Below are 16695 nucleotides of genomic sequence, written 5' to 3'. Positions count from 1 at the left end.
AAATATTCTTTTTTCTGTACCAGCACGCTCAGGGACACACACACACACACACACACACACACACACAAACACACACACACACACAAACACACACACACACACACACACAAACACACACACACACACACACACACAGTTTAAATCTCGCCCTATAACAGGTTTTCAGGATCCTGTTATTTTATTCTTTTCTTTGACGATTGTATACATAGTCTGATATCCCGTGAAGGGCTCATAATTTTAAGACGTGAACACGCGCACAAAAATTTCTCTGTTCCTTTGGAATTCTTGCTTTTTATTTATTTGTTTGTTGGTTGATTGATTTTTGAGACAGGCACACATATTAATCAAGATGAGGCACTCCCGCCCCCTAGTGGTCCACAGGGTAATTGTTCTATTTTAATTTGAAACAGGGTAGCACCTCACAGGTACTCGGGGTTTTCCTGGGGTGTGAAAGTGCGTGTGTGCAATGTGCCTGTGTGTGCACGGAAGCGTGGGCCGTGTGTGCGAAGGCATGTGTTAGTGGTGCCTGTGTGCCTGGATGTGCATGAGTGTGGTGGGGGTGGGTGGGGCAGCCTTCGCCCTCTGCACCTCCCTTTAGACCCCTTCCCTTCTCCACCCAGACCCTCATGCTCCATCAGGAAACACTGACCGACTTCCAGTCGTCAGATGAGCAAGTCCCGGGATCTAACGTGCAGGTGCAGCTGTGCTGAGGGTTTGATTCTGGAAATCTACAGGGCGCATGCCTAGGTCAGGTCCTCATGGTGCACACCCCGAAATTATGCAGCCTTGCTCAATTCGATGTGTTCTGCAGAAAACAGGAAGCCCTGACAGCCCTCGTAGCCCCCACTCTGCTCTGAACAGCTGAGACTGCAGCACTGGGTCCACATGAACCTCTCTGGCCCGACCATGGGGGCTGGGATGTTCTGTTTTAAAGAGGTCCACTGATGTACCAAGTGAGGTCTGGCCCAGAGATCCGGCTCAGCTCCCGGCAGCCTGAGTGCAGCCCAGACTCAGGCAGGGTCAGCACTGGACCCCAGGGAGGCCGTTAGGGACCACTGAGCATCATCAGCATGCAGTCTCTGAAGTAGGTGGGACCCCAGGAGTGGCCTTTGCTGGTTCTCTGGAAGCAGCCCTAGGATGAGACCTTGGTTTCGGGGTCTCTGGAAACAGCCAGGGACTGAGGCTGGGTCTCTGGAAGTAGTTGTGACACAGCCTCTCTGACAGCTGGTCAGCTGTGGCAGGGGCCACCTGGTGGATGAATCTCCCAGATGCTGCTCAGAGACCTCCAGGCCCCAGCTGCTGTCCCCAGCAAAGCTCTCTGAGGCCTGGGTGAGTCCAAGAGAAGCCCTCCCAATGGCTGCTTCAGGCTTTTGGAAGAGTGGCTTGGAGTGACCTCAGGCCCAGGAGTCAGTGTCTGGCAAGGGTCGCATATGTGCTGGGCTCTGGGGTCAGTGGGGACCCAGCTCGGGCGGCCCTCTCTGTGAGGGCTCCGTGGTCCAGCTCAGCATATGTCACCTCCTGGGGATCTCTTGCAGCAGGGGCCTGAGGGAGAGGGGCCCCGGATGAGGATGGGGGCTGTGGGGTGGGGGACTGTGGCAGCCACCTCCCAGGGCCCCACCTCCTGGATCACATCATCTTGCAGTCCCCGCACACAGGGTACCAGGGCTGATCTGTGGGACCACCAGAAGTGGCAGAAGTGGTGGCAGGTCACTCCAGTGAGGCCACAGAAGACAGTGTGCCCTCTGCCCATCCCAGGCCTGGTTTCCCTCTGGGTGAGCCAGCTGCTGTGGGTGCGCCACCTTGGACGTGGGGTACACCTCCTTGGACGTGAGTCCTCCTGCCCAGGCAGGCCTGCAGATTCCTGCAACCTAGTGGACACCTCTGCTGCAGCGTCATGAGAGACCTGAGCCAGAACCAGCCAGTTCAGCTGCTCCCAACGTCCTGACCCAAGAAATGGGGACGTGTTGCTGGGCTGCTAATCTGGGGACTTCCTTATGCAGCGGGAGATGACCCAGGCAGACTTACAGGGTTGCCGGTCTCCCTGTCCTTCTCAGGGGGTCTATCAGCCGTGGCCATGTCTGGAGGGAAGCAGACACGTGGTCAGTTCTCTGGGGTGGACAAAAGGTCAGCTTGATCAGACCTCATTCTGTACCCACCTGGAACCTCCCAGAAAGGCCCTAAACCTGCTCCCCCCCTGCTGCCTCCTGACCCCTTGAGCCCCCACTTCCCTCTCCAGGCCTGTCCCTCCTCTCGGGCCTTTACCTGGTGACCTCTCCAGACTGTCCACAGCCAGGCCCAGCCTGTGGGAAGGAACAAATCAGCACTAGGGCAGCCAGAGGCTGAGGACTGGGCGGGGGGCCGGGGTCATTCCCAGGGGTCTCACCTCTCCTGTGGCCTCTGCAACTGGCCCTGGCCACCGGGAGGCCCTGAGGACAGTCAGGGTCTGAGTTTAGGAGGGAGGCCTTGTCCCCAGCACCGACAGCCCGCCCTTCCCGGGAAGTCCTACCTGGCTTCCTCTGATGCTGGCGATGGAGGCAGAAGAGGAGCAGGAGGAGGAGACACAGGAGCAAGGCCAGGGGGACCCCGATGAGAAGGTAGAGGTGCTCCGTGGTCAGGAGTAGAGCAGGGGCGGCTGGAGGTGGGACGGGTGTGAGCACCCCGCACAGCCCCCGGTGCTGCTGCTGGGCGTGGACTGGAGACCTCCTGGGCACAGCTCTGCTGCCAAGGGGAGTCACTCTCACCCGACCCAGGGGGGCCCAGGGGACGCTCTCTGTGCACAGGGACACGCTGGCCACTGGCAGAGCTGGAATCTGACCACCACCAAAGCCCATCTTTCCCCTTCCCCAGGGCACACCTGGGCTCATGCGGGATGTGACGACACTCTCCAGGGTTGTTACTGTCCTCTGTACCTCTGGGGAGGAGGGGTCTGGAGGAGGGGGGAGATCAGAGGCCAGAGCTGGGCCCAGCCAGCAGGGTCCTCCCCACCCACTCTGCCACCTGCAGGACCCTGGGCCTCTCCCTCCAGACTAGCCCTGCCCAGAGGGGCTTCCCCACATCTGCGCTGCCCAATGCAGTGGGCACCAGTGGCTGTGGACGCTCAGATTGAACCAGAGGTAGAGGAAGGAGGGGTCGGTCCTGCCTGCACTGGCCGCACTTCCAGGGCTCAGGAAGTGGAGACGTGGTGGGGAAGGGTCTGCAGGCTGCTGCCCCGGAAGGTCCTGCCACAGCACACAGGGGAGGCTGGACCATCTGAGCCCCGGGGAGTGGGCGCAGCTTCACCCCCACCACGCAGCACCTGGCAGAGCCAGGAGACACCTGGGAGGGTTTGCAGGCCCCAGGACTTCATCCCTGTCACCTTGCACGGGCTGTGCCTCCTCCCCAGGGCACCTTCCCCGGGGGCCTTCCCTAACCCTTCAGCCACAGCCACCAAGAACTTACCCTTCTCTCAGGTCAGGGTTTGGAAGGTGGGTCCTGGTGGCTCCAGGTAGGGTGTAGCTGGGGACCCTGGGCCTGGGGTGTGGCCCCGAGACTGGTTCTGCCCCAGCCCTTTCAGAGCCTTGTGCCTTTGACAGAGGGACTTAGCTGTCTGGTCTCAGCAATGGGGGAGGCACCACAGGATCGGGCTGCCCCAGCCTCACAGGTTGCTGTGGCATTAGATGCTTCAGCAGAGCCTGGCCTGGAGTCACGCGTATCAGGGACATCCCGGTGCCTGAGGATGTGCCCCTCACTCTGGCCTTCCCAGAGCTCCACTCCAAAGCCAGGGCTAGGGCTGGGCCCTAGGCGCCACCCAGCTCAGAGGCCTAGTGCCCCTCCCACTGTGAGTCACCTGCAGAGGAGCAGGGCTCTGTGAGGGGACCTGTGGGCTGCAGGCTTCTGCAAAGGGTCTGCAAAGGGGGCGGGTTGGATCAAGGAGCTTACTGGGGGCCGTTTAGAGCCTGTCCCACCAGCCTGCCCACTTCACCCTGGGCGTTCAAGTAGAGGACACATCTGGCCATCGCTCAGCCCCAGACAATGTCCTGAGACTCCTGAGGAGCAGATCAGGGGCCAGGAAGGACAGGAGAGCCCCGTCATACCCACGCTGCTGGGGCAGGTCTCTCTCGGCCTCTCCCACCACCTTCCCCTGCTGGACCTCACAGAATCAGCATGGGGCAGCTCTTTGGAGCCTGAGGAGACAGCGAGGCAGGCCAACCCTGCACTGGACCTGACTCCAGGACGTCTTAGGGCCAAGCACACACAGGACATGAACCATCTCATCCCAAAGCTTCCCCACTGCACCATCCAGCCCGGTCAGGGCCATCCCTGGCCCAGGTGACCTGCCCAGTAGGAGGGGACTACACCAGATGTCACCCTCAGCCACCCAGGCTCTGGCCCCATGGGAAGGACAGTGAACCCTCCATCTGAGTGAAGAGACACTGTTCTGGAAGGGGTCTGCCCCCAGCCATCTCTGGGGACCCCTCCCCACCCAGCAGCAGGGCCAGCTCCATGCCCACCCCATGCTGGACCTGTGTCCAGGTCACACAAAGTGAACATGAGACCAGGGCTCCAGGGACCTCATGGCATGAGGGCTGAGGGGACACTGTGCAGAGGGAGGGGCCTGGGGTCAGGTGGGGGCAGGAGGCTGTGGACAGCATGGCAGCTGGGACAGGGTCCAGGACCTGGGGACCAACCAGATGGCTGACCTGGGACTGGGGTGGGGACCTGGGTGACGTCCTCCCTGCTCAGCACCAGCCTCAAGTCGTCACTGAGCTCAGACCACGTGGACTTTAGGTAGCGGCAGTGATAACGACCAGCAGTGTCCTCACTCATGGAGGGGAACAGGAACCTGGCCTCTCGCTCAGAAGGTGAACTGTTCTTCTCATCCCAGATCTGGGAGCTTCCCTCCTTCTCCAGGCGAAAGTACTCAAACCCAGCAGGGGCCTGGCACACGATGGTCACGGGCCTCCCCCGGGGGATCTCAGAGCCTGGCTCAGCAGAGATGGAGGGTCTGGGCAGGGTCCCTGGGAGGAAGCAGACAGCGGCTCAGCGTCCACTGGGAGGAGGGGCTGAGCCACAGACTGAATTCAGGTGCACAGCCCAGGGTTCTTGGGCAGTTTACAGAGCTGTGCAGCTGCGGTCACTCTGTGGTTCACAGTCATCCACCTCCCTGCCTCCCTCTCCCTGGCTCACCTCCTGGGTCTCTCTCCCTGTGTCCCTTTGCTCTGTCCACTCCCTGTGTCCTTTCCCTAAATTCCTTTACTATGTCCCCTCCCTGTGTCTCCTCCGCATGTCCCATCACTGTTTCACCCTCTCCATGTCTTTCCCAATGTCCCCTTCTCATGTCCCCCTCTTTTCCCCTCCCTGTGTCCCCTCCCTATGTCCCTTTGTAGGGTCCCCTCCCTCTATCCTCCCTCTGTCCCCTCTGTGTCTCTCCTCCTGTGCACATCCTGTGTACCCTCCCTCTGTCCCCTCCCTGTGTCCCCTCCCTATGTCCCTATGTAGTGTCCCCTCCCTCTGTCCTCCCTGGGTCCCCTCCCTGTGTCCCCTCCCTCTGTCCTCCCTGTGTCCCCTCCTGTGCACATCCTTCCTGCTGTGGCAGCTGCTCTCCCACCTGGTGAGGAGGACCTGACCCCAGGTACATCCTCCTGGCTCGGGGTCCCCAGGGAGCCTGGACATCCTGGCCTTGCTGTGTCTGTGCCCACCCCTCCCTGCCCTGGGCCAGGTCCAGGGGCCTCTGCTGAGCCTCTGCCTCGGGGTGTCCTCTACACTGTCCCCTCCTTCTCAGTCTGTTAGCACTTGCTGGCTGGCCACCTGCTGCACAGCTGGTCTCCTGCTCAGGCCTCTCTGCCCACTGGAATGTCCCACCCTTGGGCCACCCCAGTCCATCTCCTCCCCTCATCTCCCTCAGTCCTGGTCCTTGTCTGTCCACTCAGAGCCCCTCTGTGTGCTGCAGAAGCAGGAGAGGCACAGACACAGGCTCCTGGGGAGGGAGGACGGGCAGGTGGACACCCTGTCCAGGTCCACTGCTGTGACCCTGCACAAGTGTCCCTGGGCACATCAGGGCACAGAGGAGGTGGCGCTGTGCTCCCTGGGACGTGGGGCACCTGGCTGAGACCTAGGACAGGTGTCGGGTCCCTGCCCCACCCACAGGGCCCAGGGTGGGAGAAGCCCAGGTGCCTGTCACTCAGGACACTGCAGCCAGAGGTGGAGGGAGTCCAGGGGCCTCTTGGAGGGCAGCCACTGGCCTGCGTGGGGACTGTGGCTGGTAATGGTGTGGGCTGCACAACTGCTGAGGGGCAGGAACAGACGCTCTCCACCAACAAGGGAAAGTGGGAGAGGCCAGGCCTGCTGACCCCACCTACCCACTCCCAGGTGGGCCATCAGAGCATCCTGCCACATCCCCAGACACACAGCCACCATGTCAAAGGAGAGCACCTTGCTCAGCCCAGGAAACCACAGGAGACAGGCAGAGACACAGGGACCTGATGAGGGCCACACTGGGGTTGCCCACGCGTGGGACACTGTTAAGGTCCCAGGCTCCTGGATCCACATGCCCCTGTCCACAGCTGCCCTGGGAGGAGGCCCTGGGACCTGCACTCACCCTCCTGTGCGTGGATGGCCTGGCCCAGGCAGAGCCCTGGAAGAGAAGCCCAGTGAGAAGAGCGCCCGGTTCCCCCAGAGCTGGGCCAGCAGGGCCTGGTGGAGCCTGGGCACTCAGCCTCCCTGCTCCCCAGGCCACCTGCTCCCAGGGTCAGGGTGGCCTTCTTCCTGCCCTGGGGTGGCTACAAGACCTCCCAGGTCCCCTTCCATGAGCCTCTCTGCTGCCCAGTCCTTCCCAAGGCTGGGCCTTTCCCCAACCCAGGTGTCTTCCTCTAGGGCCCAGTGCTCCTGGTCACACTGAGCCTGGGCAGAGGTGACGGGCAGCCCCGGGGGAGGGCCCAGAGTCTGCTGGGTTTGCTGGACTCAGGCCTCTGCAGGGAAGGGACCTGTCCTGCCCTGTCACCTCCACCCACCCAGTATCCACCTTCCAGGACTCACCAAGGGCCAGGAGGGCAATGGAGCAGTGGGCCATGGCTCAGGCTCCTGCAGCCTCCCTGTCTTGAGCTGGGCCCCACAGAGAACACAGGGGACAGGATGTGCTGGCTGGGCCCCTCTGGGGTGTCGACATCATGCCCCAAGAAAGAGGAAGAGGTCGCTGCCTCCTTTCTCTTCCCACAGTGACAGAGGGAGGCCTCGGCTGCTGGGACATTCTGACCTGTGCTCACATGTGCTGAGTGTCCCCTGACCTGGGCCTCACTGTCAATCTAGGGGACAAGGCAGAACACAGGCCCTGCTACAGACTGACTGGGTCCCACCAGCTCCACAAAGAGCCACTGTCTGTCCTGGGAAAGACGTCAGACCCCGAAAGCTGGATGTCCTCATGCTCAGGGTGGGAACCGCACTCCTGCTGAGCCTCTAAGGGAGCATTTGCCAAAGTCCAAACAGGACATTAACACCTTGAGGGTGTCCCAGTGTAGATAAAGACTAGACCAAGGCGGAGCAGGCCAGAGTGGAAGGGACGGTCCCCAAGTGCCCTGAGCACTGCTCTGGTCTCACCTTGAAGGTGTCCTAGTGTAGGTATGGTAAGGTTTTTTTAAAAAGGACGAGTGTTGGCAGAGAGGTAGGAGAATCGGGTCACACTTTGGCATGACTTAAAAATGTGCTACTGCCATGGAAAACTATGGAAATTCCTCAAAAAAATTAAAGCTAGCACTGCCATGTGACCCAGCAATCCTGTTGAAGGTCATGAGATGGGCTGGTGGAGGAGATGTCTGCAGTGCCGAGTCGCTGGCATGCACCACCACATCCGGGTCCCCACCTCATATTCCAAAGCAAATTCCTTACCTGGGAATAATTTTACATTTGCAAAGAAGCAGAGAGTGCCCGTTTGCCCTTCATCCAGTCCCCGCAAAGTTCCCATCTCGCAGAACCACAGTGCATCCGTCAAAACCAAGAAATGCAATTGTTCCAATAACACGGGCCAGTCACTTCCCCATGAGCTCTCATAAATACGAACCTGGCACCCCTTTCCTCAGATGCCACGCAGCCAACACGTGTCAGTTGCTAGTTACACCCTTGGTGTCTGAAATTCAGGAGTGAGTGGCTGGGGGGGGGGGGGGCACACGCCTGAGATCCCAGAGACCCAGGAGGCTGAGTTCAGAGCCAGCCTTGGTAACTTAGTGAGACCCTAAGAAACTTAGCAAGACCCTGTCTCTAAATAAAACACAGACAGGGCTGGGGATATGGCTCCGTGGTTAAGCACAAAAAAAAAAAAAAAAATCAGGAGTGAACATAAAGGTACAGACGCTGCCCTCAAGGGAGTTCCTGATCCCCCAGACCCCAGGGGCTGCCCAAGAAGGCTGGCTGCTGCTCTCTCCCACGTGGGTTTTCCTGGGTGGACTCTGAATCTCTCCTCCAGGGAACACCAGTGTCTCCCAGGGGTGGGTCCCCCCATCCTCCTGGATGAAGATGACCTCGGCTTCCAGCCACAAAGAGAAGAAGAGTGTGGAGGACCTCCGTCCACCTGCTGGCCCGAGGGCCCCCGCTTCGTCCTTGGTAATAGAGTCAAGTGGTCACCCTTGGATGCAAGGGAAACAGGGAAAACCATCCCTGGTGGAAGCCACTGCCCGGGAATTCTACAGGACCACGAAAGGGAAATCACATTTATTTGGGGGGAGAGCAGCAGACCTCTCTGCCTGGTGAAGAGGAATCAGATGTTAGGCAAATGAGCACAGTCCCATGGCCCCCAGCACGGCCCCCCTCCCCGGAGACCCACTCCTGTGCTCAGTGGAATGGCCACTGGCACCTGTGGGTGACATGAGAGGGAGGCCCCGGGGGCCCTACACAGAGCAGCTCCCAGAAGGCTCCTGCCACAGACCACCAGGATGGAGGGAGCGGGGGTGGCCGCTGTGGCTTCTCCTCCACTTTCCTGAGCTCTGCTTCCTAGGGCCCAGTTGTGCCCATCTGTGAACATGAGGGGCAGACCTGAGGTCAGGTACCCATCCAGCCCCAAATCACCAGCTCTGCTCTGGGCCGTCCTTGGCCAGGGCACGTCCTGAACTGGCTGTGGCTCTGGATGCGACGGGGACTTGGACCTTGTCTGGAGTCCAGCACCGTGTCTACCCTTGGGCCCCGGATGTTCTCATTCATCCGGGTGGAGCTGGGAGGCCCTGCAGGCTGCAGAACTCTTCCGGTGATGGAGACGCTGAGAAGTCATCTGGATAGGAATTCGAATCTGGAGTCTCGTGAGCTCCAGATACTAGGGAATTTACACCCCAGAGTCACCCCCAAACCAGCCCTGCCTCACCCAATGCCAGTTTTCCTGGCGGGAGTCAACTAGAGACCAACCTTCATGGTTTAGAGAACCAATCGCCCACCTGGTCTCAGGTGGTGGGGCCCAGCAGCTCGAGAAGGGATCTCCAGAGGGGAAAGGCTCAGAATGTCACTCAAAATCCGTCCTTGATTAAGTGTCTCAGCTCTTGGTTCCCAGCTGGGGCAGGGAGGCCGGGGCTTGGGTGGATAATGCCCTCCTGTCATGTCCCTGCTTCTCTGAATCACCCTGGCCCCGCAGCACGGGACCAAGCAGGACTCGAGTGTAGGGAGAGACCCACCTTCCGGGTGTCGGGGCCTCCTGGCCTCCCAGCCCCCTGGCCTCCAGCCCACAGGTGTCCTTCTGCCAGCTCACGCCTGGTCAGGGGCCCAGGAAGCAGACGTGCTGGCACGGTGCTGCCCCACACCCGCGAGGCGCACACAGGCTCAGGATGTGGTCAGAGCCCCAGCACAGACGTTTGTGGGTTCCTAGCAAACGTCTCATAGAAAGGTCCTCCCGAGGTCTGGTTCCTCTTCCCTTGCTTGGGAAAAGGACAGCCATCGTCCTCAGACATCCCCGGCCACACCTGTGTCCAGCCTGGACGCCATCCCTGACCCAGGTCTAAATGGGCAGTGTCGGCCCCCGGGTCCTGCAGGAGGCTGGAGCAGGCTGGGAAGAGGGACATGAGCATCTCAACACACGGGAACCTTCCCATGTCACCCCAGGAGGCTGGGCTCACAGCCCCGTGGGGACCAGCAGCTTCCCAGCAGGCCACCTGGGCTGTCAGCGGCCCATCAGGGGCTCACTGTCTCTACAGGTGGGCGCCTGGCAGCTGGGTCCTTCTGGGCGTGGCCAGGCTGCTGGGATTCCTCCAGCTCTTGGCGCCCTAGAGTCCTGGAGGGAGGGGGGTGGCAGTGGGCATCCCGTGGCATCCATCCCTGCTGCCATGTTCTGGTGGTGCCAGTCAGCCAGGGGACAGGGGACAGCAGTGAGGACCTGCAGCATAGAGACCTGGTGTCACAACCACAGCTGCTGGTGCCAACACAGCCCCAAAGGAAAGGGAACCCGTGACCCTGGTGAAACGGGAACTCGCCTCGCGTGGCAGGCCGCAGGGAAGGCCACCAGGCAAGCAGAGCCCGGGTGGGGGGTTGGCCCAGGAGCAGGGCCCAGGGCCCAGGGCTGAGGACCGGAGATGGCTCTGCCATCAGGAAACGATTTCACCTGTTCCAAGAAGGAGAGTCAACACAAGTGGGGCAGTGACGGCTGAGCAGGCCACCTGGGAGGCCGCTGGAGATCTGGGATGCAATCTTTAGGAATGTGGTGGTGGGGGGGGGGGTTGAGCATAAGCAGGCATAATCATATTTTTGTCTAAATATATCTGCAGGAACCCTCGTGGAGACAGACTTGCAGAAGGCAGGAAAGAACAGCAGGCTGGGGGCATCGCTGAGTGGCCCCGCTCAGGACCCGCACGCGCAGGGCCTGGTTCACCCCCAGCTCTGCGAGGGAGGAGCAGTGGAGAAGGGGAATAGCGGGAAGGGAGGGGAACAGCAGCTCACACGTTCTGAGCCGGTACTGTGCGCCCAGCACTGCTCTGGTCCCCCATGGACAGTTCCCCCAGCTCTCACAGCTTCAAAGGTGTCTGTGAGCGTGTCATTGTCAGACCCATTTCTAGATGAGCACACGGAGGCTCTGGGGTTCATGAGACCGAGTGGCACCGGGCTTGAACGGAGCTGCATTTCGACCCAGGGCCAACACTCTGTGCTACCTGGACTGCGGCACCATAGCCTTTGTTAGAGGGGCTGGGAGGTCCCCGCATCCAGGAGACAGGGAGGTGCTTGGATGGGTGGGTAGACCTCGGGCGGGGGGACAGGCTCCCGAGGGGTGCAGATGGAATGCTGGCTCTGGGAATCTCTTCACTGGGTTATTTTAGACTTCTCACTGTAAAAAAGAAAAAGAATCAAGAAGATGAACCAAAAAATAAAGAACATGTGTTTGCAGCCTTGGACCAGCCCCAAGGCAGGGGAGTCGAAGGCTCCAGAGGAAGGAGGGGACGCTGCACACGGAGGGCCTGCAGGGACGTGGCCAGGAGGTCCAGGGCGTGGGAGAGGAGGATGAGAGCCAGAAGCAACCTCCAGTGCGTTGTGGCCAGCGTTTCCTGAAACTAAGGCCCCCTGCCGTGATGGACCTTCTGGTCTCCGCCCACGCTGCGCTCCTCCTGCACTGCCCACATTTCAGCTCAAGACAACTCTACTCTTCCAGTTTTTCAGGCTTAAAGAAAAATAAGGCAGGTGCAGCGGCCCACACCTGTCCGCCCAGTGGCTCTGGAGGCCGGCAGGAGGATCACAAGTTCAAGGCCAGTCTCAGCAACGCAGCAAGGCCCTAAGCAACTGAGTGAGATGCTGTCTCCAAATAAAAAATAGAAAGGGTTGGGGATGTGGCTCGCTGGTAAGGCACCCCTGGGTTCTCTCCCTGGAACAAAACACATATAGACATATATATACACGCGTGTGTGTGTGTGTGTGTGTGTGTAGATAGATTGGTAAATGGTAATAAAGTGGCAATGGAACACAGTCAACATGCAAGCTGCTGTGGTCACTCTCTGCTCACGAACACCCAGGCCTTCCCCGTGGGTCCTACTCACAGGGTCAGCACTAGGTCAGTGCTGACTGAGTGTCCCCTAGCTGGCTCTGGAGCAGCCTCCTGTCTCCCTGGGTGGGTGTGCCCAGAAGGTGCCCGCCTGTGTCCCCCTTGCGACCTCTGCCTTGGGTGCTCCTGCCCGGGGGTGTGGGGACTCTCCTCCAGCTGGGTGCTGACCTTCCTGGGCCTCCCGGGCAGAGCTCTGCCCCCCTCCAGGCTGCACCGCCTTTCCCTGCTCTCTCTCCCTCCTCCTTCAGGGTCCAGCGACAACCTTGGTGTATTTTACCAATGGGAACTCTTTACCGCCTGTTCCCCACAGACTCTACCTGGCCCCTGTGAGGCCACAGCTGTCTTTTCTGAAGTGGTCCCTGCTCGGCTGCTGCGCCTGGACTGGCCCCTGGAGCACAGCCAACGGCCGTCCGCGTCCCCGAGTGAGCCCGCACAGACACACATGGCACACGGGAAGCGTGAACCAGGCACGGTCACTCAGCACAGGCCCCGGGGCCAGGTTCCTAGATCTGAGTCCCAGCTGTACCAGGGACAACCTCTGTGGCCCAGGTCACTGACCTTTCTGTACCTTGACAGCTTTGTGAAACAGAAAAAGCAGAAGGACCTCGGCGGGACGGGAGGGTGCGTTTAGAGTCTGACAAGAACACCCAGAAACCAGCCAGAACCGCCTCGCGGCCCAGTCAGAAACCGTCACCAGGTCTAATATGGACTTTTCCAAAGAAGACATGCAAATGGCCATAGGGTGCACGCACAGGACTGGGGGAACAGGAAGAAATTCCCCGTGTCTCTGCTCATCAGGGAGATGCAAATCAAAACCACCCCGAGCTGCCTCCTCGCCACAGCCAGGAGGCTGAGGCTCAGAAGAGGGGCCAAAGGAGCTGTAAGAACGGAACGGGAACTCTGCAGCGGGGAAAGTAGATTAGGACAGGCGCCCCGAAAAACAGCATGGAGCTTCCTCAAAATGTAAAAATAGAACCCGAGGAGGAAGGATCTCAAATGAATCAATACGCTCTCCCTGACGGGATGTTGTGCCATGAGTGGATCAAATTGAACCGACCGGTTTCCCATAAACGTGTATAATTTGTATGCATCAGTTAAAAAGGCTAAGGGTTTAAAAAAACAGGCAGGCACGATGGCACATGCCTGTAATCCTAGTGGCTCTGAAGGCTGAGGCAGGAGGATCACAGGCTCAAGGCCAGCCTTGGCAACTTAGTGAGGCTCAAAGCAACTTAGTGAGAACCTGCCTTAAAATAGAAAGGTCTGGGGATGTGGTCCAGTGGTAAAGCTCCCCTGAGTTCATTCCCCAGGACCAAAAAAAAAAGAATTAAAAAAACCTGGATGAACCAAAAATAATTTACATTGCTAAATAAAAGGTAATAGTACCTAAATCACTATTATTATTATTATTCTAAAGTTAACAGGTTAAAAGCAATCAGACAGAGCCTGACTTATCAGAGGCTCGGACACTGATTATTAATATGATCATTGTCACATGCAGAGCACAACTAGTAGAAAAGCCACATCCTTTTCAAGAATGTCTGAGGCCTTTCCAAAAACCAGCCACGTACTACAACCCACTAAGGGGGTCTCAAGTGCTCTAGGGTGGGTCTAATACAAACCACAATCCTCTGCCTGCAAAATGGAATCAGAAACCAAAAGTGAGAAGATTGAAATACACATTTCAAAACTAAAACAGAAAATGTCAGCACAGCTTACGAGTCACCAAAGTTACAAAGGTCGCAGAAGTTACAAAACGCTCCGCTACAAATGTTTGAAAACGAGCCTAGAGACACCCCGAGGCAGAGCCCTTAGGCGGGGTTCGAGAAGGAGCGAGCAGAGTGGTCCTTACAGAACTCGCTGGGTGCATCAGAGGCCGTTTGGAGGGACTTTGCAGAGTCTTGAACACACTTTTTGTTTAAAGAAAACATGAGAAGTGGGAATTAAGGGCGGAGCCTGACACTCGTGGAAACAGGTGGAAAGGAGGAGGACCAGGGAGCCGGCAGGGTGGGGGTCATTCACCACCGGAAGGAGAGAGAAGGGCCTCTAGCTTCCTGGGTCAGAGAAACCTGCGCTCAGGGTTCTGGACTCGCCCCCGCCCAGCGTGGCCAGTCCCACCCGACTGCTCGCCCCAGGGCGGCTCCCCCCTGCACCCAGCCCCCAGCCCTCAGCGCAGAACTGGGGGAGCATCCCCCCGCCACCCTGCCACTTGGGTTTCCAGCACCCTCTGGGAGGCCCTTCTCCCCGGGGTGGCACTTGGCACAAAGCCCACTCCCGGGCCCCTCCTGGTCTCGACAGCCTCCTTCCTGTCCTGCGCCCTCCCCTGCGGCCTCCAGTCTGCACCGCATATCCTGTGGCTCCTGGCAGCACCGGCCCCTCCCAGAACTGCCACTTAATTATCTTGAAAGACGATTTCACACGCTGACTGTGCGGTCGGTGGCATCTATTGGAGTGGACTGGTTCTTACTCAGACTTCTGTGCTGGCCTAATGACGTGTCCCGTAGCGTTTAGCCTAATGACTCGTTCAACAGGTTTTTATTTATTTTTTAGAAAAGCTTTATGAGGGGCTGGGGTTGTGGCTCAGAGGAAGAGCACTCGCCTCGCCCGCATGAGGCACTGGGTTCGAGCCTCAGCAACACGTAAAAACAAAATAAAGAAAGGTATCGTGTCCACCTACAACTAAAAAATAAATGTTTTTAAAAGTTTTACTGAGATACAATCGATGACAAAGAACTGCATTCTAATGTACACAAGCAGATGAGTTTGCACGTACACAGTAATCTTTCTTTAACTTCTTTTAACTATATATATTTAAGGTGTAAAACATACTTTTTAAAAAAGAAATTTTGTTGTGTGTGTGTGGATATAAATGGCGACAGTGGATCAGGTTAACACGTCCACCATCTCACCCGGCCCCCACCCCCACACAAGCAGTGATGACCACCTGAACACTCCCGGCTAACTACAGTCCCCACCAGCTTCTCCTGCCACTGGCTTGCTCCTGGACTTTCCATCTCCTTTCCCTCCTCAGGGCTGGTTCCACGGTTTCTGGGAGCTCCACACTTTTTCCCTGTCTCCTGGGCTGCTCAGGGGACTCATCTCAGGCACTTTCTCTTCGGTGCTCCAGATGAGGTAGGGAGGCCCTGGGAGGAGTGTGAGGTCCAGGTGGGCAGCGATGAGGTCCAGGTGGGCAGCGATGAGGTCCAGGTGGGCAGCGATGAGGTCCGGAGACCGCCCTCTAGAGGCCGCTGGAGCTTGACGTGTATCTTGGGCTCCCTCTTGTGACCACAGCGCAGAAATACCCTTCTGAAGTTGTTTGGTTTTTGTTTTGTTTTTTCATCTGACAATTTTTTTTTTTAATTCAAAAAGTCCTGTTGACCTGTGCTAGGAAAGCGGAGATAGATATGTTATGCTCTAAAACGCTAGAATCAATGCAGTCAAAAGGGTTGAGGGCACAACATTGGCTACTAGGGTAACATCTAATCAAATCAGGGTGAGGAATCACACACACACACACACACACACACAGGATCAACGTGGATGTTGGAGACATTTATAGCAGAGCATGCTGAGGGGAAGAAAATTCTCATTGAGTCTTGGTAAATAGAAGAAAAGTCAGTGGGATCAGGAAGGGGTGGGGGGGAGGAAGGAGGGCGGGGAAAGGGAGGACCTTAGTGGTGTACACAGGCAGATACACCACAGTGGCTCTCACCTGTGTGTCTCCCCACGGGCACTGACTTGTTAAAACACTGTAAATAAATGGAAGAAAGATCAGTGAGTAGAGGAAAGGGAACAGGGGAGCGGGAGGTGGGGAAGAAGCAGCACTGGGGACTGAATTAGAGCAAATCATATCCCGTGTTTGTATAATTACGACAAAATGCACCGCACATTGGGTACCAATAAAATGAGCTCATCAAAAAAGCGCTTGTTGGTCCTCTACTGTGTGCCACGCATCTTCGAGGTTCCTGAGATCCATCCACATGCAAAATCGACGTGTCGACCCCTGGGTGGGCATGTGCTTTTGCAGACAGAGGCGGGCAGTGGATGACGGGCACCTTCCAGCAGCCTCCCACCCACAGCCTCGCTGCCCCAGCCTTGCTTACCCACCAGCCACCACGGTGGGGAAATGCTAGCGGGCAGTTCCAGAAATTGGCAGGCGGCAGGTTTCCAATGACATGCCCTTCTGCAGGGGTGATGACCCCAGACCCTCCTGCTCCGTCCAGAGCGACCCCAGAGGACAGCTTGGGGGGGGGGGACCTCGTCCACATGCTGTTATTACAGCGTACTCCTATGATTGTTCTCCTTTATTAGTTCCTGTCGTCTGGTCTCTATGCCCAGTTTACCAGCTGGACTGCAGCATCGTGTGTGTGCATGGCAGAATACCTGCAGTGATACATCTCCTGGAATCCCACTAGAAAGCTGAGCTGTGGCCAGGATCAATGTGGCACCCCTGTCATCCCAGAGGCTCCAGAGGCTGAGGCAGGAGGATCGCAAGTTTGAGGCCAGCCTTAGCAAGTTAGCAAGATTCTGCCCTAAAATTAAAAAAAAAAATTAAAATAAAAAGGTTGGGGGATATATGTGATAGAGTGTCTCTGGATTCAATCCCCAGTAAAAAAGAAAGAAAAGAGAAGAAAGAAGTGGAAATGCTTCTCATAACAGGAGACCCTTCCCATGAGCCCCCAAACGACCCCAGCAATCCTCCTCCCCTTCTTTACAGAGGCTGGGCT

General features: G+C 57.8%; 1 protein-coding gene across 1 annotated transcript; it reads right to left on the bottom strand.

The window, feature by feature from the left end:
- Positions 1 to 319: 319 nt before the first annotated feature.
- Positions 320 to 6375, bottom strand: Lair1 (leukocyte associated immunoglobulin like receptor 1). Its single transcript, XM_077793291.1, has 7 exons — positions 6339 to 6375; positions 4803 to 4997; positions 2507 to 2632; positions 2384 to 2426; positions 2263 to 2300; positions 2026 to 2078; positions 320 to 1542 (listed from the first exon to the last, which is right to left on the bottom strand). The coding sequence occupies exons 1-7, from the start codon at positions 6373 to 6375 to the stop codon at positions 1408 to 1410; spliced, it is 627 nt and encodes a 208-aa protein (XP_077649417.1). The 3' UTR covers positions 320 to 1407.
- Positions 6376 to 16695: the final 10320 nt, after the last annotated feature.

Source organism: Urocitellus parryii, chromosome 15 (genome assembly GCF_045843805.1).
Source record: "Urocitellus parryii isolate mUroPar1 chromosome 15, mUroPar1.hap1, whole genome shotgun sequence".
NCBI classification, from domain to species: Eukaryota; Metazoa; Chordata; class Mammalia; order Rodentia; family Sciuridae; genus Urocitellus; species Urocitellus parryii.
This window is presented reverse-complemented; position numbering and strand designations above follow the sequence as displayed.